Source organism: Vanellus vanellus (assembly GCF_965231255.1).
Source record: "Vanellus vanellus genome assembly, chromosome: 1".
In the NCBI taxonomy this organism is placed as follows: Eukaryota; Metazoa; Chordata; class Aves; order Charadriiformes; family Charadriidae; genus Vanellus; species Vanellus vanellus.
The window spans coordinates 43086395-43112079 of NC_138905.1; the positions used below are offsets into that span (position 1 = coordinate 43086395).

Consider the following 25685-nt stretch of genomic DNA (forward strand, 5'->3'; position numbering starts at 1 on the left):
CTTACTTCTCCTTTCATTTTAAAGAGGAAAAGAAAATATATCTGTTCCTTAGACCAAGTTCATAGAATCTTAGTGAACTTAGTACACTGGGAGAGGGGTGGGGGTCATCAGGCTTTTGCCTCTGCAGGATCTTGGAGGTGATCTGTTCAGTTTTTCTGTCATCTCTGAGGCTGTGCAATTTGCTGACCTCCTCCCACAAGTAATTTGTTTGCAATGCAAATCCTCAACCATGCCTCCTGCAAGAGGAGAGGACAAGATTTCTTCAAGTTTCACAAGATTTATGTTTTGTCAGGTTTTATGTTTTTGACCTACCTGACGCATATTCAGGACTAACATTTATTTTCTCTTATCCTTTGCTTAATGTTTAGTATAAATACTTTTTGAAGTGTTTTTCAAAAACTCCAGGTTTGAATGGAACATTTACTATTATTCTATTAGTATTTCCTTTCCCTGTTGAATTTTAGCTAATCTGCTTAGCTGTGTTTTCCTCTCTACTCTTTTCACACACACAAAAATGTACAGAAATCGCTGAAAGAAAGATTACTGCTGAGTAACTACTGCATGTCCAAATGTATATTCACCTATTACTTACCATTTTAGCTCATCTTATAGGATTTTCTCAAAAGACCTAAGAAATTTCCATTAGAGAAGAGACAGTTACTGCAAGGGAGTACAGGAGTGAAATGGGAGCTACTCGGTGCGCTGGCCCTGAGGGCACCATCAGAACAAAGAGCAAAATGCATTAATGTAAGAATGTTGAGGCAGCAATGGAAAAAGCTTTATTTCAAGGAGTTTAGCAATTTAGAGTGTGACTTTTTATTTGTTTAGCAATTTTTTCTTGAGTATGGAGTTGCCTAGTCACTCATCTAGTTTGTCTCAACTAAAATCAACTTTATTCAAAATAGTCTTTAAAATGCAAGAGTATAAGAAGGTGAAAATAATTCTGATGTCTTAATTATTTTTTTTAAGTAGCAGCATTCTATCTTAGAAATTGGCAAATTTAGTGTAATGGGAAATAGATTAATCTTTTTTTTTTTTTTCCCAAACTTTCTATTGGCTACTCTAGTAGAAGCAAAAGATTCAGGAATCTGAAATATTCCAAGTATGTAGGCTGGTTAACACCAAGGTCTCTTAACTTTTTTCTTACAGAAGTAATTTTAATGTGTCATTTTCATCGTATGGGTTTCCAAAATATCTTTAGCTCTGAAATCTCATAAGTAAATGTAGTTTGCAACCAGTTTCCATGCTGTCGGCTGGGCATCTCACAGATTTCTAACTGCTCTCACAGTGTAGTTTTAGCATGAGTATTTACTCATTCTACCTTTCTCATCTAGTTCTTGACATTCACTGCATTCATACATTTTAATTAAAAAACTTTCAGTTGTAACTTCATCTGGACAGGTTGAAAACAGGAATTTCTCATGAACTTTGAAGATAAAATTGGGGGAAATTTTTTTTATGATGTATTTTGCAATATCTCATACAGTACATACTTTAACAGGAAGTGTTTTCCAGTAGTAGTAGTTCAGGATTTCAATTTTATAAGTCAAAACTCATCATGTGACATTGCTCCTACTTTACAGGTCATTCTTTGATCACTCCATGCACAGTGCACTGCCTCTTGGAATATACTTGGCAACAAAATTCTGGATGTATGTGACGTGGTTCTTCTGGTTTTGGAATGATATCCTTTTTTGTGTACAGTAATAAGTACTATTTTTTCATGTTAGTAGTATGAGGTAACACCTAGATATATCCTACCTGTAAGAGTGAGTAAACTAATTAAAATTCTAAAATGTCTATCTGCATTAAACATTGCTTTCTGTATTGATGGTAATTATTTTATTGCTTTAAAAATGTGCACACTATTGCTTTGCTTCAGTAAGTGGAAGATTTTCCTCAAAATTGGCTTACAGTAGTCTGCAAAATTTCCTGCTCTTTACCAGTTTCTTAAGTGGGGGTAATGTAAGCAATTCTATAACATATGCTCTGGCTGTGAGGTGACAAGGTGTAAGTGACTGCATTCTTAGACACTGCTTTTCTGAAAAGCAGTAGGTGATTTTGTGGTATGTATCAATTTCAGTGGAATTAGCTTTATACTTAATTCTTCCTAAAGATTTTGCAACTTCCATTTCATACAAACTTTAGATATATTTGTTAACTGTGCTGTCAGTCTTTGAAAGCGTATGTATTAACAACACCAGATTATAGAGATTCTGCATATGCCCATCTTTGTGTTTCTGACTGTCTGCCCAGATGTGAACTTTTCATACTCACAGGGGTAAAAATTGCTTCAGAGTTCACTGAAGAATGTCAGTTGTCCACCTTAAGGAAATAGATTTAAATTTTTAAACAACTTTCTTGGGTTTTGTCATTACAATAACCAAGAAAACAAAGTAGAGATTGAATGTTTTATTAAATGTTTAATACAGTTCTTATAGCTGTAAATAGTTGAAGTGAACTGAATATTTATGATGGATGTTGGCTTGACTTTTCTAGCAAATGGTTTTCTTTTCACCCTCGAAGGATTTACCATGAAATAGGATAGTAGCAGTGCAACCCTTTTATCGTCTTGTTAATACGTTCTCCAACCTTAGCTAAATGAGCGTCACGTTTTTGGGTTGAAAACAGAGAGGAGACCCTGCTTCCATGCTGCCAGTGTTTGCAAAGGCGCTGCTGTGAATAATAGCAGTCCCATGTGACTGGAGATGACTGCTACTTCCCGTTTAAAAAAACTAAAAATCAAAATCTAGTAACTGCTAAGTAAAAAAAATAAACAAAGTATTTCTATCAATATTAGCACGACTATGCCTTGAAATATTTATTTTAAAATGCTGGTCCTACGACCAGTCTCTCTGGCCTGATTTTCTATGTTTTTACTCAATAAAATTTACTAGTAACTGCAGAATGAGGAAAGCAAATACAAAATGAAAATGAAAAACATTTTAAAAAGCGGTAGTTAAAAATGGAGGTATACTTTTTCAGTTTTTATGGCATGGAGTAGAGCTGTCTAAATATGATGTGTCGCTACACTGAAATTGGTTTTCTGTGGGTTTTTTTGTTAAGAAAACCTGACTTTTGGCAAATAGTAAAATACAAGTTTCTGAGGCAGTTATAACAACTACACCATCTCACTTCTGAATCTCAGGTCTCCATACCTTGTAGGTTTTCTTTAGAAACTCGCATTTGCTAGTGCTACTACATGTTTTGGGTTGTGAGAATGTTGAGCTACTGTGAAATGCTTTCTTGTGCTAACATAACATCAACTTGAACCAAAACTAAGAATGTGTGCAACTTCAAATCAAAGTCCTTGACCATCTTAAAATGGCTGCCTAGCCAACACAGCTTGATGATGGCCTCTGTCTTGATATAGAAAGCTATCCCTTAAGGCTGGCAAATAATGAGATTTTTATCCCGAAGCTCATATTTTCTTCATATTTATACCAACTTGCTTAGATTTTCTTTTTCTGTTAGCCGTTCTGATAAATGTAACTTGAGGTTTGGGGTTTTTTTTTTGGTCACAGAATAATGTTTACTGTCCACTAGGAGTAGTAACCATAGACAATTACCCTAATAAAGTCTGACTTCAGGATATCAATAAAATACTGCACTGCTTCTGTAATTTAAGGTATGTCCCTCAAAACCTTTGCAACAGTCTTTTTGTACACAGGAGTAGTAGTCTAAAAACTTCAGTTACTAATTTCTTTCATTAGAGCTGGTACAATTCCCTGTGACAAGCAGTTGTAGAGTCTTTGTGCTTGAGGCCATCTTCCTTTAATTGATGCTTTTTAATTGGAACTCTTTGTAATAAGATTCCAAATTCATTCTTCTTCTGGAAAATTGCCCTCTAGCTTTATTGGAAAAAAGAAATTGCATGCCTGCTCTATTTTTATAGCATGAGGAACAGCATTGTGGTTGGAGAAAGGATTCTTTTATTTTTACAGCTTTATATGATTACTTACAGCAGACCAGAGTACTACTTTATACTCTGTAATGTTCAAGTGATAAAACCTGTCCTGGTAGTTCTCACAAATTCTGACCATCTTTTGCTCAGGAAAAAGGTTTCTAACTTTAAACAACTATCATGAATTGCCTTACTGGAATTTTATAATATAAAAGTCTTAATTCCTGCAAATATTCAGGTGCATGGTAAGAATTTTCTTTTCTTGTAGATATACTGAAGGTGTCTAGAAGATCATCTGGGAGGTCTTCTGGGTTTAATCCTAATGAGACAGAAAAGGGCTATCAAAACAATGTATCATAAAGAACAAACACCACCAAGGATTAGCAGTGTGTCTTCTTGAATTTCAGGATGGTCACATGAAAAATAAGTCTATAAGTTCTAAGGCTTAATAATATGTCTTCTAAAAGACCAATCTTGAACGTAAATTCAAACAGTTTAGATTAATCTAGTGTACTAAATTTTTGCGCATGTGCCTGTTCTATTGGATTTTTGTTCAGCAGCTTCTGAGTCTGGTATATTTGTTAAAATAGAAATGCTGTTCTTGCTGGGAATGAGGAAGTTATGGTCTATGTATTTATGGATATATGACTCTGTGGTCCTGTGCTTCCCTGCCACTATTTTGCTGCTGTTCTGCTGCTTCCCTTTAAATGTATTTTGCCCATAACAAAGGATAGTTATGTCTTGCTCTGTTAGTGTATTCTAATCTTCTGCTGTTTGCAGAGTAGTGGGAAAAGAAACTCAAAAATCCTACACAACAAATCACTATATTTTAATTTAGTTTTATTTTTAAAGGAAAAAAAAAAGGATTTAAAAGTACACTTGTAATAATGTGAGAGTAGAATTTCACATTTCATTCTTTTTCATTAGGTTTTATAGGTAGAACATTCTCTTGTGTCCTGTAAAAGTTCAGGGCACATGTACTGAGTTCATATCTCAGTTGTTCATGCAGTCTTCATTTCCAGCTGAACAAATAGTGCCTGTTATGTCAGAAGGTTCTTATACTGCTCTGTTTTTCTAAGATGTCAGGGTTTGCTGTAACCCAAAATATTCACAGTATTTTGTTTGGTTCTACCACTTCCATTTGGTGCAAATGGGAGTGTGCGGTTTTCATTAATTCAGCTTTTTTTTGGTATAGCATACTCCTTGCAATGCTGAGGTAATGAGATGCTATAAGCCAATTCCTAATTTTTAAAATAATTTTTCACTGGCTAATACTGTATTGATTATTTTATTTCAAACATACTTTATATATTGATGGGGTTTAGGTGAAAAAACAAACACTGCACACTTTTCGATTAGGGATCATTTTAAAAACTGAATGTAAGAGAATTCATGATGATTTTCATGCTTTCACAAAGCTGTTAAAATAGCATAGTGTTTTAAAAACTGTAACAAGCTAATGGGTACTTTTAAGCAGTTAAAAACAAACAAACAAAAAATCATATTATCAAAATTAGCTTCAGGAAAACAGTAAAGAGCTTTTCATGCATACAGAAAGCAGCCAGCCCGCATGTTTCTAGAGGAACCAGAGACCCAAAAATCCCAAACCCCAGGCCCAGCTGTCTAGAACTTCTGTTCCTGTGTCTAAATACTTTTTCTAAATTAAAGCCTAAATAAATTTCTGGGGTGGGGGAGATGGCAGTGAATGATATTTTTTTTTCGCAAGCTAAGGGATTTTCTTTATGTTAGATAGAAGATGGAGGTAGGGAGCTTTTGCAGAGCTTCCATTGTTTAAAAATGGATTTTGTCTAATAAAAACCTGGTCAAATGAGGCTTTTTTGTATAGCTGTCTGCTGTTACCTACCTGTCCTGTTGGATCCAGATGTACAGCTGTTATGAATTGGCAGGTTCATTAGCATGTATTGGTCTCTGACAGCTTACACTGGCTGCAGAACTTTCTCTTTAGGAGAAAAGGACTTTATTACTAGATTTGTAGTTAGTTGAAGGGAGCATCCTGGTATCTAATGCGCACTTCGGCTTCGTTTCAGGCTCTTGTGTGATGTGTAGCTGTGATAGCGGGAAGCTGCCTGAGTTTGGGCCCTTTAAAATAGACTGCAGCTCAGGATGGAAAATAAGCTCATTGCACATTTACCTCACTCATGGGTTGTGGGGTGCTTGTTTGGTTTTAATTTTACTTTAATGAGATGGTCTTTTTGGTTCCAAGTGGTTTCCTGGAATAATTTTCAGCTTGTTGTACTTGTTCTAATAATTAAAAGCTATTGATTAGGACAAAAAATAGGAATTGCTTCATACGTGTTTCTGCTTTTGTCTCTCACAGTGAAAAGTGGGGAAATCTCATAAAAGATGGCAAATTAGTGACAGGGCAGAAAGTGAATGTCTGCTATATCATGCTTTTTGCAGCCCTCAATAATATGGTAATGTATTTTCCTTGTGTAGTTGTAAATGAGGATATTGGGACAAAATGAGGCACTCTCTCTGGAGAACCCATTCTAGTGCAAACCTACAAGGGTTTCTTGTGTATGGAGAGTATTAAGAGTTGTTCAAAGTTGCTAAAATATCTTTGGAAGTAAACTTCAGGGGGGAGTTCAGCATAATTTTAAATACCTCTAGTGTGGTATTTAGTGTCTCAGGTGTCTCAGTTGTTTAAGCTCTCTTCATAGCTAGTAGAGAAAAATAGCCACTTGTAGGGCACTGCTTCTCTGACTCAGTTTAAATATTTTGATATTGAAGATAGATTGGACTTAGCTTTTTCCTTTCTGTTGCGCATGAAGGCATACTGAGTGATTTAAGGTAGGTGAGATGAATCCCACAGTTGGAGTTGTTTATCTATAATCAGATGTCAGAAATATCCTGGAGAAGACAATTCTGACTTTCCTTTCTCCTTCAAAGTCTGGTTGGTTCTCATCCCTTCTCCTCAGTTTAGTTTAAAACTCATGAGAAATGGGGTTTTGAAGTTACTCATGAAAAATACTGCTGGCTTTGTGTTTCTCCATTTGCATAGTTACTGCTCATCTGTACTTAACTCTACTTTCTCATGTAGTCTGCCGATATCTCCCATCCTCAGCACAGAAGTACCTTATCTGCCACCATTCCGCTGTCAGCGTTGCGCTTGTCTGACAACATCATGATAAGAGGAAAGGCAAAAGACAGACTCTGTGGGGAGTCTCTAATGCTTTCTCTGTATTTTATGGAGGAAAATGGGGGAAGGGCTAGTTCAGAAAAGATTCTGCATACTGAATTTCTACTTGTGTGGCTTGGATCCATGGCCAGCTTCTTCATCACACAGGTTGTCCAAATTTTAGTCAGTGAAAAAACAATTCCAGAAATTTAAGGTTATAAAAACCATTTTACTGGATAGAAAATAAATTGTCTTTCCCCCTATCTTCTCTAACAGTCTAGACATGACGTATAGTAATTAGGAATGTGTCATATAATTTTTTTCAATTGTACCTTTATTGTTTGTAACAGATGTCTGATTAAGGTATTTTTAATGAAAAACATTTTTTAATGTTGTGGCAAAACCCCTGGTGATACTTTTATATTCTAAGGAAAATGTAGTCTCCCTCTAGCTATACAAATAAGTTGAACCAGCTTATTCTTGGCAGCAGGTAATTTTAAAAGAAAAATAGGAAGAAATTAGATTGTATAAATTTAAAGTCAGAGCTTTTAATCTGTAATGTATCAAATAGAACAGTGAGTGTTTAGGTTATAGTGTAGCTGGTGTTTTTTTCCCCTATTATAAACTTGCTGGAAACAGCTTGTTAGAGGAAAGATTAATTAGCCTTTAGTGAGTTAATACTAACATTCTACTACATAAGGTACATGATTAAAATTTTAACTGAACTTGCCAATATTTTTTTTATTAGAAATTCACAGCCAATTCTTCCCTTCAACAGAAGAAAACCAAAAGTTATTCAGGATACACTTCACGTGAACAATGAGACTTTGTTAGCATTTCAGAAGTCAAAAAGAAGCCTTACTTGTATTTATTCATATTTCCAGGTTCTTTCACATCACAAGAGCAGTACAGAAAGATTTGACATAACGTTATTCTATAGAAATTCTGGGGTTTTTTTATTTCATATTTACTTGTATCTGTACCATGTAGATTTGTTTACCAGTGGTTTATGTATTTTTTTTTAATACTGCTTAATGCCTTCAATAAATATTTTTTCCAAGAACAGAGTCAAACAGATATATAGTAGAATATATATGAGCATCTATTCTAACTTCAAAATCTGATTGTTTCAAAGCATGCAAAATGTTTTTTTGTTTTTGTCTTTAAAGTGTTCTTTACCAGTTCAGTACAAATTACCACATCATGCTTGTTTTTAAGTCTTATATGAAGGGGGTTGTAATGCAAACACACAATATATTAGACTTTAATTACAGTAGAAGTTCTAATGAATAGTGAAGTAGAGAGAAATATTCATCTAAGTTACTGAGAGTATAGTGTAATTTGGGTATGCAGTGATTTGTGCCTGAGTAATTAGTGTCCTTGTTGCTTGGATAATGGTGTAGAGGCTTCTGCCACTACATCTTTCTCAGATATGGCATCTCCTTGCAGTTATGACTCAGAGCTGACAGGTATCTTTAGTCAGGTTGGTCGAGTCTTTTGTAGGTTTATCAGAGTAAATAATTTTCCACCTTTTGTGGAAGAGGCATGTCTTAAGTATTTGTTTTTTCAACATGTTGCTAAGAAATGTTTTAATTCAGTGAAGAAATGTCAAAAATGCCAAGTGTTGTAAGACTAGGCATGTTATATGGCAAGCCATTCAACACAGGAAGTCTATTTTAAAACTAATGGTTATTTTATGTCTTTATATGGTGATTGATTTTTATAAACAATTCCAGAGAATACTAAATCCTGTGGGTTTATGAATATTAAACGTATTAATGTGTTAAAAATAACTTTTATTGATGTAAAATATGGGTATTGCCTTATAATAGGACCAGGTATCAGTACCTTTCTTGGAGATAAGTGGTGTTGAGAGGTGATTGCCATGCAACAGTGGTCATTGCAGCACAATTCCTTCTATGGCTGGAAACAGTCCTTTCTGTGATCTCATGGGAATTTCAAGCCACTGAAGACATAGGCAGTCAAATTACGAGCTTATAACTAGAGCTCTGAAGTGTTTATTGTGAAAACAGGAAATACTTTTAAGAAGATAAATTTCATGGAATTTAATTTATTTAAAAGGAAAAATAATTACAAAAACTGCACTATCGTTACTCATTCTTTTGAAGGGTAAGTGCTTTAGAAATGCCTCATGGAGATCAGCATTTTAAAAAGTAAGTTTTCAGGTTTGAGCAATAGAAAATACTGAGTATCAAGCTAGTTCTTAAAACAGTGCTGAATTTTGTTAATTCAGAGGACAGTTACTCAACGGCATTCATAAAAATTAAATTTATTTAAATTTTATTTCAGAATTATCAGTGGGTATTTTGAAGGGGAAATTTGGTTTTAAACTTTTGATTCCTTGACTTCAAACACATCTCAATTTTTTCTTTATACATCTTCCATTCCTCGCTAATAGTGTTGCACTTTTCTACAATTTTGGAAAATCCTGGAAATCTGATCCAGGAATCATCAAAGCCACGGAAGAACAAAAGAAAAAGGTAAAGCCATGAGATATGTGAAACTTGATCTTCAGCAGCCTGCCAAATGGTTCAAGCAGCACAAACATTTTGTTTGTTTCATTTTGGGCAAGTTTCCTAGAAGCTCACATCCCACCAAAAGCAAGTTTTGTGGTTCTACTTCATGCTTGTTTGTGAAAACACTTGTGTAGATTGACAGTAGACACTTGAAATTATGGCCTTATGTAGTAATAAACATATAATAGCCTTTAAAAGATGGTTGTGATAGCTTATGTGATTTTTTTTTTTTTCTCTGATAAATTATTACTGAGTTGATAGTCAATGTGCAGATTTATTTTGCAAATTCCCTTTCTGGTATTGCAAATTTGCCAAACCAAGGTCCAGACTCAATTCTCTTCCTTCAACTGGACCGAATTAAGTAGAGGAGTCAGCAACTGCACTTTGGTTCGGATTCAGCAAATTGTACAAATATGCAATTCATTTGATCTACTTGCTTAAGTAGTTGTGTGGTTACAAAAGCCTTGCTGAACTGGATAGGAATTGTAAAATGCAACTTCTTCAGTTGCAGGCTGTGAATGTTCTGGATGTCTTACATTGCAGCTAACCAAAAAATACAATGATACGTTATTAGGGGCATAAACCACTTCAGGATGCGTGTCTTACCTTTGTGCACAGTACTGCTTTCTCATGTTTTTGTAATTTGTTTCCAGATGTTTTATGTTGAGTAAGCCTTTAGCTTTGGAATAAGCAACCAAAAAATTCTTTTAATTCCAGATGACCAAATTAAGTGTGTTTGGAAATGTGTAGTAAGCAAGAATTTCAGATGTTTATTCTACTGATGTGTCATGTCCTTTCTTCTGTGTTACAAAATAACCCATGTTGACTCTTATAATAAGTAAATAAATAATAAATAAACAATTCCAAGTTTGCAAAATAAAATATTAATAGTTCAAAAAGCACAGAAAATAGACCCAACGTTTACAAACAATGAAAATGTGGCTCTAACTTGAGTACTCCTGGGTCTCTATACTATAATCTCTAAGGAGAATTATATTTAAGTGGTATATCTACTCTTGTTCAGTTCCGTTCTTCTGAGTTTTGGGGTCTTGCTTGTGTATAATACTGAAGACCAGTGTTGAGCGTTACACCATGTACATTCCTTTGTACATCCTTTCGTTAGGCTGTAGTGTAGTGTATACTTCCACCGAAATCAGAGGAACTATTTATTAAATTGCCCAAAATATATTACGGTATCAAAACCTACATCAACAGCATTGAAGTCATGGGAGATAGGTCTTGTTGTTGTGTTTTTACTTTCTGTTCATCTGGTTTACGTACAAAAGTTACTTCTGTGAGGGAGGCTCTTTAATTTCCAGTCCTGTAGTGGGAAATGTTGTTAGAGCAGTAGAGAATGGCAGAGGGAGATGAGAAAGCGATGTAGAGTACTGAAGTCGGCAAGATGCGAGAGGGACGTGGAAGAGCTTATGAACGGCAGTAGTTGGTTGGAGGGAGGATCTGAAGGGTTGAAGTGGTGGAGACAAGAATACTGGGCCAACAGCCAATGGAAATACAACAAGTGAGGAGAAAAAATAGTCCAACTTCCAGAGCTTAGTTAAGAAGTGTTAGAAAAGCCGTAAAGATCCTTGTTTACGTGAGATTGGCAGGGGAAGCATTAAGACACTGATTAAGCCCCAGGCTGTTGACTGTAGCTCTTCCTGGTTAGTTTGAGGAAAAATTTCCATAAATTTATCCTGACCAGTTATTAAGCATAGTATTTTGAAGGGAAACTTCTGCGGCTTCTGTCAAGATACCCACCTTAGCGGTCATCATCTAATTAAGGAAGTTATGTTTATATTGCTGTGATGAGAAAATAATTGTAAGGGCTATTCTGTTGCTTCTGCAGTCAGAAACCATGTTGATGCATAAGATACACATGGTTTGAAAGGCAGCAGTAGATGGATTTATTTGCCATTAGGCTATTTATGCTGAGTGAATTCCTCCTGGTTCGAGGAAGGCTATTCTGGCAAAAGATGTTTTCAGGATATTTTCCATATTTTGTAATGTCGTTTAAGTCTCACATGGCACAATTTCAGGTGCAGAATTTAAAACTTGTTGGAAACTGTTTCATGGAATAATAGACTCCTCCTATTCCAGCAATGCAGTGGGTACTGAAGGAGTGTACAAAATAAAAAAAACTATAATTTAGTGTGAAGGTATAGGCATGCTTTAACTGATACCTAACTCTGTGTATCACTTGGCCCATAGGTATAGCATTATCTGTAAGAGGAGGTTTGCTTTGCATTATTTCTTTTCATTCTTGAAGCTTCAACATCTGAGGAAAGAGGTGAATATAGATTTAAAGGTTTTGACGGGATACCTCTGGAAAGAAGGTCTGGTTTCTAGACTGGCTGATCCTGCTAGCTAATTTCATTTGTATTCCTGTTCTGAAATTCAGCTGCATTTATTTTAACAGATTTAACAAGAGGTTAGTCAAACCGGTGCTGATCACTGTGTGGATGTATCGAAATTAATAGAAGCTTGCTTTTTCTAGCTAGACTAGGAATGAATATAAGCTAGAATTAATTTAGAAGTAAATGTGCATATTGGTTTAACAACGTAGGTTTAAAATCAGATTCAGTTGAATTTAAATTGTTCCTGTGTCTAGAAAGTACCTGAAATGAATAGAGTTCACAACCCTGGGTCTGAGAAGCAGCTGTATTACAACAGTTGTCAGCATTTTTTTATATGCTAAATTCTAATTTCTTCTTTTCTGTCTTTTTATCCTGCAGACAATAGTAGAACTTGCAGAGACAGGAAGTCTGGACCTCAGTATATTCTGCAGTACCTGCTTGGTAGTGTATTTTTTTAATCAATTGCAGCACTGATTTTTTTTTTTTTTTTTTTTTTATTTACAGATGTGACACCTTAAATATGATGTGTGCATATACATTCTTATCACAAAACACTTAATTGCAGTTCTTTTACTGGCATTTTGTATTTCTTTCAAAACATAACTTGTAAAAAAAAAATTGTTGGGAGTAATTTAGCATTTTAAGTTCCACTGAGTGCCATTTGTTGAGTCATATTCCTGTCTTTACAAAATAAGCTGGAACACTTTACCTTAGAGCGCAATTATGAATGATCCTGACAGAATTGTGGAGCTCAAACTCATTCTGTACTTCAGTTCTTAAAAAGCTGAAAAGAAACTGGTTGCTACCCAAAGTTCAATAGCTGGAGGGGATAGGAGAACTTTGTATGAAAAAAAGAAAAAAAAAATCCTAGAATCCAAATACATAGACGTTTGTGTTAAATAGTATACAGATTAAGCTTAATAGCTAAGCTTGCTATAAAAATAAGCATCAAATTTGAAGTTCTCTAAGAGGTTAACAATAGGAGATCAAATTGCATTTAAATTGAGGGCTGTTTCCTATATAAATACGTCAGTTTTTTTTCGCTGTGCTAAACAAACGTTAATAATTGTTACAGATACGGAAGCCAGTGAGATCCAAACACTGTGGTGTATGCAATCGATGTATAGCAAAATTTGATCATCACTGCCCGTGGGTGGGTAACTGCGTAGGTGAGTAATTTGCTAAAATATGATATTGTCATAATAGACAAGAAGGGAAAAGCTTCTGAAATCAACCCTACATGTTGTGCAGGGCTTTGTCTGTTCTTGTTTCATGGTGAAAGTGACCTGGCTTCTGCCAAAGTCTGAGAAAAACTTCTGAGAACTTTTTTGATAGAAGGAAAAGCATTGCCATGCTGAGCTTATTTTTTTTCTGTGTTTGATTCTCTGCTTTATTCTCATTGTATTGTCTATTATGTACCCATCCTCTAATTCTGTTTCCTACCTATATATTTTTATTAACATAAACTCTAGTAATTAAAAGATTCAAAGCCTAAGTGCATTTTATGTCCACAGAAAAGGTATGTATTGATTCCGCAACCGACTATTATCCATTGTGTAAGATAAAAATTTTCATCTTTGCTGATAATTTTCTAATTTAATGGGAAAGTGTACGTATTCAAAAATGAAATTATCATAGCAGTTAGATACAGAATGACTGACTTCCTATTGAGGTATTCTCTTTTTCACCCCCCAGGTAGTCATTTTTTCTCCCCAGTGACGATGAAAGGAACAGATATAGAACAGGAATAAAGTCTCTAAATGCTACTATTCCCTGTTTTATTTTTTGAGAAACTTATTTGAAAGCCATTATTATGCAGGGAGCGCTGAAAACTTCACAGCTAGGAAATGAGTGCAGCTTGCTTCACTGTTGGTTTTTTATTTTAGGACACAAGCAGAGGTAAGTTTAATCATGGGGAGGAATTAGGACCTGGATTCGTTGACATCTGACAGCAAATAAATGCTTCATTGTAGTTCTTCCAAATATGTATAACAACGGATAGTCACAGTAGTATGGTCTTCTGATCAAGAGTGAAATAGTCAATGCTGGCATTTGAATTGTAACAGAGCATCACTGAAGTCTCATTGAGATGGGCTTATATCACTCCCTTCTACCTTACATTTCCTACTGATGTTACTACCCGAGTTACTTTTCATTTGTATTTTAGATGTTTTACAATGAAGAACTAAGAAATTTTTAATTAAAAGAGTTAGGGGGGGATAGGGTTAGCTTTTGGAGAGTGCCTAGTGACAGTATTTTTTGCAAGACTGCTGAGGAGTACTTGTCAATGGGACAGAAAGATCCAGTATTTTAATCAGTAACTCGAAAAGCACAAAAAACAGCTGGGGGAGGAAAAAAACTTAGTTTGTGTGTATTGGGAGAGTATGTGAGTAATGGGATTAAGTTAGGTGCAGGAAATGTTTTTTTTTAAAAAACAGTGATGACGAAAAAGCAGAATCCTCCTACTAGCGGTCTTGTACAGATTGGGATAGCTGGAGGTAAAAGTAAACATTAGGACACTTGAAAGTATGCTGGGGAAAAAAAGCATTAGAAATCACACTGTGGGAATAGCCATGGACTGGAGGGAGCGATGGTCTAAATGACCTTATATGGCTTCTCTGTCTCTCAGATTGGTACATGGTGACTCTGAGCATAGGATTACAAAACAGAATCCATTCTTAAAACAGCATTCGTGGTATGTTGGCCAAAAAGGAAAACATGAATCATGCCTTTCTGGAAAGGTGGAATTTGGAAATGTTTTGTGTAGGCTTATTTGAATGTGTTAGAAGGATAAGAATTTTACTAAATATAGGATTGAGAAATATTGTAAGAATATGTACAGACACTCTAAAATAAATCCTTTAGGGATAAAACTTGGCACATAAAGAGATTGAGAGAGAATATTTTTACCATTCTGAAGAGGCTGACAAAAAGTACAGACTATTTGAAAAATAAATAAATAGGCAATTGGAGCAACTTATTCCATCATACCTGCAAAATTTTAGTTAAAATTACAGTGAGCAAGTCTCTAAATAAAGTCTCTAAATACTTATCTTTTTAATGGAGTATCAAAATAGCTTTTTTTTTTTTTTTTTACAGTTGGTTGTTTGAAAATGAAAACGAAAAATAACAGATTTTATTAAACTTGTAGTTACATTTCAAAGACAAACTGGAGACTTGCAACAGAAATTTAGTTTTCAGGTAATAGCATGAAAAGAGCTAGAGCTGAATTTTAAACTGTTACATCACATGAGTTATGCTGACGTTGTACTGAATTGTTGTTCTGATAGCATTGACTCAGAAGGTAGGTCTTGTGTTTACAAGAAATTATCTTATGGTTTAGAATAGCGATCGCTTTTGCCCCCCCAATAAAGATTCTTCTCCAAGGGGCTAAAAGTAGGAAAAATCAAGAAATGAACAAACTGTCTAAATCATGCATTATAACTCCATCAGTAAAAAATCATTTATCTTTACTTATGTGTAATACAAGCACAACCATGTAAAAGAAATTAGCAGCAATTCTTACAGCGTTGTTTTAACTGTGGAGGATAACTGGCTGTGTTCCTGCCAGTCCAGCGTGAAACTGTAGAGAATAGCACTGTGTTCTGCCCAATCTTATTTAAGACACAGAAGAAAGGCAGTTGCTCCACTTTTTTTTTTTTTTCACTGAGACCAAGATTGTACCTGTCTCATTTATAGTTTTAAATATTACACGTTTGTTTTTGCCAAATACAGACAGAGTTCCTGTCAAGCAGAATTTGGTTTAGTATTACTGAAGATGCTGCTGAAAGAAACATCTCATCAGATGCCTCTCAGGTGGACCTCTAGGTCACCGTTTAACTTCCATTTTTTAAAAAAAATGTCTTTTATGAAACTTAGCAGTTCTGAAATTTAGAATGCAAATGAAAGTGATACCTTAAGGACATTCCCAACACTGTTTCTCATGCTCTTAGGTGATTGAGGCAATGTTACAACATATTTTATGTCTGAAGGAACTTGTTTGATTTTCAAGGAAATGTCTTGTGTTTAGTCTAGCTTGTGTTGTATGTGTATTTTTCCTCATCTCTTATTTATATAGTCATTCAGTTCACTTGCTAAAAGCACTTGATTATTTTCTGCCTCCAGAGGATGCTCTTGTTTTAGCAGGCAAAACATTTGACATAATGAAGAAGTAAATGCTGTGCTGGTAGCTGATGACAGCCAAACCTTTCGTAGCCCATTATCGTCTCTGTGGGTTTAGTTTACAGCCTAGAGCTGTTGGAAGGTTGCAACACTGGACATATTTCACAAACAGAAGGAAGGCTGAGTACTTCAGAATTATGATGTACTCGCATAAAAGGCATCTTTTTAACTCAATGTTAAAAATAGATCAGTCTTTTAATAACTGAATTTTCTTGCATTTAAATTCTGTCTTAAGCAGAATGGGGTTTATCCCATTCATTATTTTAGCCACGTTGTTAGGCCTTGTCTGTTCAGTTAAATGTATTTGTTTTACAAGTTCTATTAGAAATTTTATTTTTAGCTAGCTTCATCAAGCAGGTTGAAACCTATTATAAAGGGAGATTGTATATTTTTTCATATTTCTGTTTCTTTTAAGAGAGTGAACTCTGAAGTCTGATGGGTTTTTAATGGAATTTAAAAAATATTTTTGATGTCTAATTCCTGGCTGTTGAGGTCTCTGCAATAGCTGTCACCAACATTGTTCTAAATATTGTCTATCAATAATTTTATTAGTTCATGAAAGAGGTTACAAATGAAATGCATTTGTGTAAATTGCAGCTGTAATGTGACAGAAATTGAAGAAAATGAAACATTGCTTTGTTGTCTCAGAAGCTAAAAAGAAATCATAAGTAAACCAGCTCATTTCACTGTCTTGAAGTTATATTGGCTTAATATTGGAGAGTAATGTTTCTGTATACAATAATAAGCAGTACTTCTAAGCAAGCAATTAAAATTTCTGATGTAGTGTTGTCTTTCTTCTGAAAGTGTAGTAATTTAATCCCTGTTGTTCTTGTGCAACTTTAGGAGCTGGGAACCATCGCTATTTTATGGGATACCTGTTCTTCCTGCTTTTTATGATCTGCTGGATGATTTATGGATGTATCTCTTGTGAGTAAATGTGGCTTTTTGGCTTTTTTTTTTTTTTTAATTACTTACAAATACTTTGTTTATCTCCTGGTATGGATTTTCACAGATTTTTGCCTTATCAGTATTTTGGATTTTTTGATTGTGGAATTGAACTGCATATTAATAATTGACTATATTGGATATTTTAAGTTGGAAGATTATGTTTTTCTTGTCCTAGATTTTTTCTTCATCACAGCCAAGTATGTGCATATGTCATGTATTCAAGGAGTTGGGAAGGGAAGAGAGAGCAAGTAAAACTATTTTGGCACATTGTCATTTTCTTACTTAATTTAATACATTTTAATGTAGGAATTACGTTGATGTTCCGTAAACATACCTTAAATCTTCTGTATGTTTTTTTTACGCTTTGTTTTTTCTCTAGACTGGGGTTTCCACTGTGAGACAAGTTATGCGAAGGATGGCTTTTGGACCTATATCACACAGATTGCTACCTGTTCTCCGTGGATGTTTTGGATGTTTCTAAACAGTGTTTTTCACTTCATGTGGGTGGCTGTGTTACTCATGTGTCAGATGTATCAGGTATGGAAGAGAAATTAATTTGTAATGCTGAGTCTGGGGAGTGACATAAGAATATCAGATAGTTCTGCCATTTAAATTTTAATGTTCATTATGCAAGACCAAGTGTTCAGTCTCTCACCCACACTGGAGGAGGCAAGCATCTGTTGTCTCTGGGTATTAGGCTTCATACACTTCTCATTCAGTTGTGGTTTTTTTTTTTCAAAGGAGGTTAAAATACCTACCTCCTGCTTTCCACTCTCAGAATGACAAACAGGCAAAGCAGACCAGAGAAAGGCAATAAAGACGAATAGAGGATAAGATCTGTGGGTCAAACTTGGAATTGTGCAGTATGTTATTAGCAGAATGAGGGTGGTAACTTCAAAGGGGGTGCAATAATTTCTTACACTGCTTCAGTGTGATTTCTGATCACATTACTGTACTGTAATCTGACCAAACCCAAGATTTTCTTTATCCTTTTTAAGGAAAGACAAGTCATACTGAAAGCCTTTCAATATGACTTGAAAGTCTTTCAGTATGACTTGTCAGTAACGAACCGGGAGACTTATTGATTTAATCTTTCCAGAGATCCTGGAAATAAAAATCATCCTCTAAGGCGTAGGTAAAACTTTTGAGGAAATCTAAGTTTTATCCTTCTTTCTCTAAAATATTCATTATTTACAACGTATGTCAATTTCAAAATGTTGTACATGTGAGTGAGAGCCCGTCAGTCTTGTCAGTCTTTTAGAGGTCTTTCCTGCCCAAGATAAACATGCAGAGTATTTAAGGTGGCTTTCAGAGCAGTCTAACCCACCAGACTTGAAGCAGAACAAGTATGTAACTTGCTGGAGAGCCTTCATCATACTTCATCATACTCACATCATGATCCATTGGGTTCCCTATTGAGCATTTATGTTAATACGATCTGTGTACAGATGCAGCTTTGAATTATGCCAGTTGCAAAAATCCATCTCGTAGTATTTTGTATCATTAAGCAAAATAATTCTAGCCTATGACTTCTTTAATAATCCTGGAAAAATGAAAACTGAACACACAGTCATATATACTAAATTTCCTAAGAGTTTTACACACAGAAAACTTGCTCTTGGCAAATCTCCATAATGATAAAATTCATAAAAGTGTTGCTTCTTTTGATTTGCACCAGCACAGCCCCTATTCTCGCTGTTTTTGTTTTCCTCTCCATTATAAAGTTTGGACTTATCCTTCTTATTGAACTGGCCAGAGCTATTGTCAAAACACTACCTACTGTTTTAGAGAAATAATTTCAAACCTTTACTTCCTACTTCAAAAGTTGGCCACTGAGAGCTCATTTATATACATAGACATGACACTTCACTGCATTTCCTGGAGGTGAAGAAAATGCTTAAGATATTAAGTACATCCAAATGAGGCAAGCCAGGCCAAAGTTAACTTCTTAAATGTTCTTGCTTTTGTAACATGCAGCAGAGTTGACTTTTTGTATTTCACTAGGAATTACAAGATATTATCTTCTGTGGTATAAGGCTGCTAAGGGAGTTCTCATGTTTATATTTCCAGTTACATCACATTACAGTAAACTCCATTTTTACATAAGATACCCTTTTAGGCTATTACAGACAACCATAGCCTTTGGGCCAAATGATTCTGTAAAAAGGAAAATACACAAGCAACAACACCAAAGAACCCCTGCTTTTTTTCTGGTCATCTTTTTGTCTTGCAGAGAGAAATGTTGTGCTACTGCAACAAATTTATAAATGGGGAAAAATATATTACTGGAGCTATAACCAGCGTGTCAGGAGGAGGAGAAAGTTGTTCAAATGCCATGTAAAGTAACTCCTGAATCTATTATTTACAGTACACTTCAGCTGACAATATAGTAAAGGCATCCCTTTCTTATGACTGAGAAGTCACAGTCTATTCAGTGATCATGATTTATTTCTGGCCACTTTCAAAATTAAACCTTTTGCACGATCTGGTACTGCTGTGGTATGGTGTTTTATGTTAGGACCAGATAATTTCCCCAAACACAAATTCCTTCTTCAAAGGAAGGAATATAAACCAGTAAATTTGGGCCTTCTTTTTCAATCTGGTCATGCAGGGCTTGTTTGCATGTTCTCACGTGAGCTAAATTGCTTACTGTTTTTCCTGTCTTCAGATATCTTGCTTGGGTATCACAACAAATGAAAGAATGAATGCAAGAAGATACAAGCACTTTAAAGTTACAACCACATCTATTGAAAGCCCATTCAAGTAAGTTTTAAAGTGTAAACATAGTTCTTATTGTGTAGCCTTGCATACGTTTGAAATGTGCCGCTTGTTGAAACAGAACATAACTGAATATTTTTAGAGTATTTGCACTACTTGGAATGCTGAATTTGTCAGCTATTTTTACAGTAACACATTCTATCCAGGTAAAGGGAGTGATAAACGTTTTGTAATGACTCTACTCAGGGATGCACAAACACAGAAAGGAATGCTTTCCAGCAGTAGTCATATTTTGCTGTATAGTTTATGGGGAAATAAATATCCTCTTTATAAATCAGATGCCCAAACCAGTGGTAGTTGCTTATTGCATGGTGTCAATGTTGACCTGGATCTTCATTTCCACACCAGTCAAACACTTCTCCTAATTGATATTTAATGTGCTGTTGAACTTGATCTGTTCGGTAGCTCTCCTTGCTCTCTTTACTGTGAGAAAATGATGATCAGAGGTGTGGAGCTGCTCTCCTATGAAAACAGGCTAAGAGAGTAGGGGTTGTTCAGCCTGGAGAAGAGAAGGCTCCAGGGAGACCTTATTGCAGCCTTCCAGTACCTAAAGGGGGCCTACAGGAGAGCTGGGGAAGGACTTTTTACAAGGGGATGTAGTGACAGGATGAGGGGTAATGGCTTTAAACTAAAAGAAGGTAGATTTAGATTAGATATCAGGAAGACATTTTTCACTCTGAGGGTGGTGAGACACTGGAACAGGTTGCCCAGAGAAGTTGGGGAAGCTCCATCCCTGGAGGTGTTCAAGGCCAGGCCGGATGGGGCTTTGAGCAACCTGGTCTAGTGGGAGATGTCCCTGCCCATGAGGGGGGGGGGTTGAAACTCGATGATCTTCAAGGTCCCTTCCAACCTAAACCATTCTATGAAAAGAGGCAGCACTTCCTTCTCAGCAGGAAGGGCACAGGCAAAGCTATTTGTGAGGAAGGAAGCAGGGTGTCCCAGGAACTGAAGTGGGTGTTGCATGGGTGAGACATGGGCTTTTGGGTATCAGTATGTAAAGGGTAGGTTGAGATTCTGGTTTCTGTAGCGATGAGGGTGCAAGGTGAGAGAGGGCCTCGGGCATGATGTAGCACTGGGATGGGAATACAGCAGCGCAGAGCAGGAAATAAATGAAGGCATGAGGCTGGTATATTGGTGAGTTGAGGGCATTTTACAAAAGGAGCAGAGAAAGGACAGAAGCACATCTCATCCTTCTGCATATGCCGCTTCTCCTGTGGGAGCTGCTGCTCTTGCAGGTGACACCCCAGGGGAACAGGAGATAGGAGTTCTTGTTGCAGTTTGATTTTTGTGTTAGAAGAGAATTTTGTGTGATCTTTTTTTACTATCTCTCTCCATACAAAACTTTTTGTGAGAAGCAGACGAGCATCTCTGTATGGTTGCAGCCTTCCTACAGATTAGAGTTTTAACAAAAAAAGATAATTATTTTGCCTGAAGAACACAAGGTGGTGCACAGGATAGGAAAAAACTACTGGTTTTATCCCCAAATTAATGTCACATTCACTAACCATTTTCACTGAAATAGCTGCTATTATAAAAATGACTCCTGAAAATAACACCAGATATCTGAAATAAGTGGCTTGCCATCACCTCTCAGGTGAAGCATTGACATAAAGTAGTTGTAATCTCCTTGTTGCTTAGATCTGTTCTTGCATACATCATAACACGAGTTTCTCTTCCACAAAACTGTGATCTATTCAGCCCATGTGAAATTAAGTTAAAAAAACCCATCATGTTGGAATTTTGATGTAGATATCTTAAATATTTGACAATTAATTGATTCAGCAGCAGCAAGTACTTGAATAGTTCGTTTAATTCAGATAACGCTTTCTTAATTTTGTGTTGTCTAGGGACTTAATTCATCTTAGACCTGCAGCTGGTGAACCAGTATGTATGACAGAAATAGATATTAATAAAAATGGAAATTATTCTAAGGCGGCACTCACTTCATACTGTTTTGTCTTCCATCCATCTGTACAATGCAACTTTCCTCTTAGAAAGGCATCTGAATTACCATGCTATGCTACATGATGGTGCGCTGCCAATAACACGTTACATTTCTCCATACAGTTTTGGTAGACAGTGGAAGAATGTCTTGGTTGTATCCAAGGATCAAACATTCATCAGTCTGGTGACTACTTCTTATTTGAGAACTTGCTCATCAGCAAGCACTAAGATAATTCTCATCTGAATGGGTTTTCTACAGTTAGGAGCTTAAAGGGTGAAGAATAGATTTTGTAGGTAGACAAAAAATGTTGTACTTTGTTAGGTGAGCTATGATATTGCTTACTAACCTGTGGTTTTGTTTTGTTTTGTTTGTAGCCACGGATGTATAAGGAACATTATAGACTTCTTTGAATTCAGATGCTGTGGTCTTTTTCGGCCTGTTATTGTGGACTGGACAAGGCAGTATACAATAGAATACGACCAAACTTCAGGATCAGGCTACCAGCTAGTGTAGCACCACCTTCGTCCTGTGAGCATATCATATCTTGAGTGGTGCCTGAAAAATTTTCTCTCTCTCGAATCCGCATCCCTTGAAGAGTAGCATGCTATGTGTAAGGCTGATGATGAATCTTAAGGTACCTTCTCTTCATCAGAATTTTATTAACAAAAGTAAAAATGGACAGAATAAACTGCCAAACCTGATAAGGAAGAGGAGGAAGATCAAAAAGGGATTTTAACAGTTCTTAACACGAGAATTATTCGCGACAGCATATTCACAGTATTTGTTGTTGGGTTTTTTATTTAAGGTCTTTCACAATGGAGCATGAGATTATTGAAGTATTGACATAAGTAGTTACGTTGTGCTGAGCAGAAAAATTTATTTCCCAATAAGAATAATTCCACTGAAACGAGAATCTAGACTATGAAACTAAATTTCATGATGCAGAGTTCACCGATCGCTATGTTGTAGTTCCTGTAATGTGATTTTTTAATACAGATTTTCTGTAGTGTTATGTACATTGAAAAATGTGCTTTTCGATACTGTTATAAACATCATGTGGTGGGAATCCCCTGTAACGTGTTAAGTTATAGCAGTAGGGCATGTCAGATAATGTTGAGAAAAAATACAACACCCACATTTTTTGGTGATTGTTTTTTTGCCACCAGTTAATGGTACAACTAAATATTTGTAATAACCCTGTTCTGAGATTATATAGTCTGAAATAAACAATTGCGCAAATAAGGAAAGCTCTTCTGTTAAAGCCCTGCTTAAATGCATGATACACCTGTAAAACTAGGTTACAGTATATAATGTTCAGGAAAAAATGGAAAAAAAAAATCATTATCTTTGAAGTAATTGTATAAGCAACTTACACGAACTAGCAATGTTTCAATATGAGGTTTGGTCCTCATACAGTACAGTGTAATGTAATTGGAGACATGTTGGAAGAGAAATTGCACAGGGGAAACCACAGATGTGAAAGTAAAAAATCTCAATTATAAAAAGACAAGATAAGTTTTAAATTGAATGCAACTGCAGAAGAAGAACCCAAAGTTGTCTGAAATGCTTATTTTGTTTGGATGTAAAATAATGGAAACCAAACTTTAACAAAGAAATAATTAAAAAAAAAACAAAACATAATAGCGCACGCACACAGAAAATGTAATGCAATGTTCTGAGGAAGATGGTGTATTGGCACGTGGAAATCACCCTTAATTTCTTTTTTTAAGTTCTCATGCTACAGATATGTTTAGAAGGTAAGGAATGATCTGAAATTGCATTCCAAAGGGGCTTTTCTTGAATGTGATGCACTGATTTTTGTTATGGTGTTTTCATATACTCATGGTGAATTGTTCACTGCTTCCTTAACTATTGTTTACAGAGAGACTGAGAATCAGGTTAGTTCTCTTCTAAGTGCTGTAGCAACCCAGTGGTTCGAGAAACCTGTGAGGGGAGTTTGGGGAGGGACCTGAAAGCAGATGTCTGAGACCAGTGTAAAGAATGTGTATCTGTATATAAATAATTTATCAAATAGTTTTCTCTCTGTGAGTGTGTGTTTAGTGTATTTAAAGCTGCTCATTTTCATTTTATTCAACCAAAAAAAGTGTAGGAAGATATCTAATGAGCTTTTAGTGATGTTCAATATTGCTGTTAATAGGCGTTATGCCCTGCAAATTCACTGCATGTTTGATGCTTGGCAAAATTAGCGTTTTCTGTAATATGCAGATTACAGGTAATAAAGCAATCTAGTGGTATTCCCGGCCCTTGCCTTAGTAAGAGGAGCAGTGAAACTGTAAATAGTTGATGTTCAGTATTTGCAAGTAAACATTTTTTCTGTAGTTGTTCATTGATCTCAAGACACACACTTAATTTGCAAGTACCAGATATCAGGATTTACAGAAGTGCAGCATTAGAGTACTTGAATGTTTAATACTGGAAAAATCAACATCGTCTTGGACGCAGTTTTAATGGGAGAGGTTTGGGTGTAGGGGCGGCAAGAAGCTTTTGCTATTTTTGTCAGACAAAATTTGCAATCCTAATGAAGACACGTTCTGTTTCAGTGAAAACTGTTGACATTTCAGATTTTTTTTCTAATCAGAAAAAAGCATGAAGACTTTACAATGTCGTTTATTTTAATCACCAGTAACATTCTGCATTCATATTTTTTCTTTTCACATTTCTGTTGGGGGTCGGTTGACTTGAAGAAACTTCAGTCCACTTTATTAAATATCGCCTCGCACCAGAAGAGCAGTTCAGTATATGATACAAGTTTTGGTTTTAGTTGCCCAGTAGCGTTTCCTGCCATGAATTCTGTCATGCAGTCCATGTCCAAAATGTTTGCAAAAGAAGAGGTGATTTTTGGTAGTACGTAGTGAGTTCTGCACTATTTACTTGTTAATAGCTCTCTGGTGATGGTTTTGTTGAGACCTGCAGAATTCGAGCAATAGTGTAGGTAGTTGTGAAAATTAACTTGCATATATGGGTTTGGGATGTGTGAAGTTTCCAGTGCAAAATGTAACTTGTCTTGAGTAACACTGAAATCGTTTGATGTGAAATCATAAAATCAAGCAGGGGGGAGCCAACTATGCAGCATCTTTCTGTCAAGTTATCAAACTTAGAATTCACTTGTTGAACCAAAACTGCATTGCTTCTGAAACTTACCAGAGCTGATCCAGACCAACAGCAGATCAGACCAACTTAATCTGACATAGGTAGAATAAATGGGAATTTTGTCTTGGCCCTAAACATGTGCTGTTTCTTTGCAGGTTTCTGTATTCTTTGATGTCCACCAGATTTTTTTTTTCAATTAATGTGTAAAACAGCATCACTACATTTTAAGCTATGGATTTTTTTGTATATTCTTTATTTATAACTGTGCCAAGTATTATTTTAATACTGTCGAGATCTTGATGTATTACATTGTGAACAAAAAAAAAAATCTGTAAAATGTTTAATAAATTAGCTCTCCTTACATAAATTAAATCTGTTAAATTTTGTAAGTTATTAATCAAATAAATATTGACTCTTAGATGCAGCGTTTGTCTTGACTTGGGATGTGATTTCACATGGTGGTGTTTATGTCCAATTTCAGAAGCTGTACTGTGAGATAATAGCTGCTATCTTGCATCTTATTTTAGTAAAGTCTGTTTCCAGAAAGTTTTACAGGTGTCTTAAAGAGAGCATGCACCCAGTTCTGGGCTGATATGAAATTCTGTGAACTACTTTACTGGTTTTTGGTAAAGTAGACCTTTTTGTACTACCGATTGTAGTTACTATTCACTAATTGGATACTCTTTTCTTTTGAGTAAAGGTGCTGGCAAGATAATGTTTCTTAAGGGAGAATTGCTTTTAGAGAGCGTTTCAGGTGGCCAAATGTACATATTTAGTGATAATGACA

The 25685-nt window shown here is 35.6% G+C and overlaps 1 protein-coding gene across 1 annotated transcript in view; it reads left to right on the forward strand.

Annotated features, from left to right (window-relative positions):
• The window catches only part of ZDHHC17 (zDHHC palmitoyltransferase 17), a gene marked incomplete at its 5' end in the record, with an annotated part of 81295 nt that extends 55996 nt beyond the window's left edge, over window positions 1–25299 (forward strand). The window contains 8 exon segments of the mRNA XM_082493742.1: window positions 1584–1696; window positions 9432–9544; window positions 12313–12375; window positions 13010–13103; window positions 16960–17043; window positions 17444–17601; window positions 19733–19827; window positions 22162–25299. Of these exon segments, the coding sequence (XP_082349868.1) occupies window positions 1584–1696; window positions 9432–9544; window positions 12313–12375; window positions 13010–13103; window positions 16960–17043; window positions 17444–17601; window positions 19733–19827; window positions 22162–22300 (859 nt within the window). The 3' untranslated portion in view covers window positions 22301–25299.
• Between the last annotated feature and the right edge of the window lie 386 nt (window positions 25300–25685).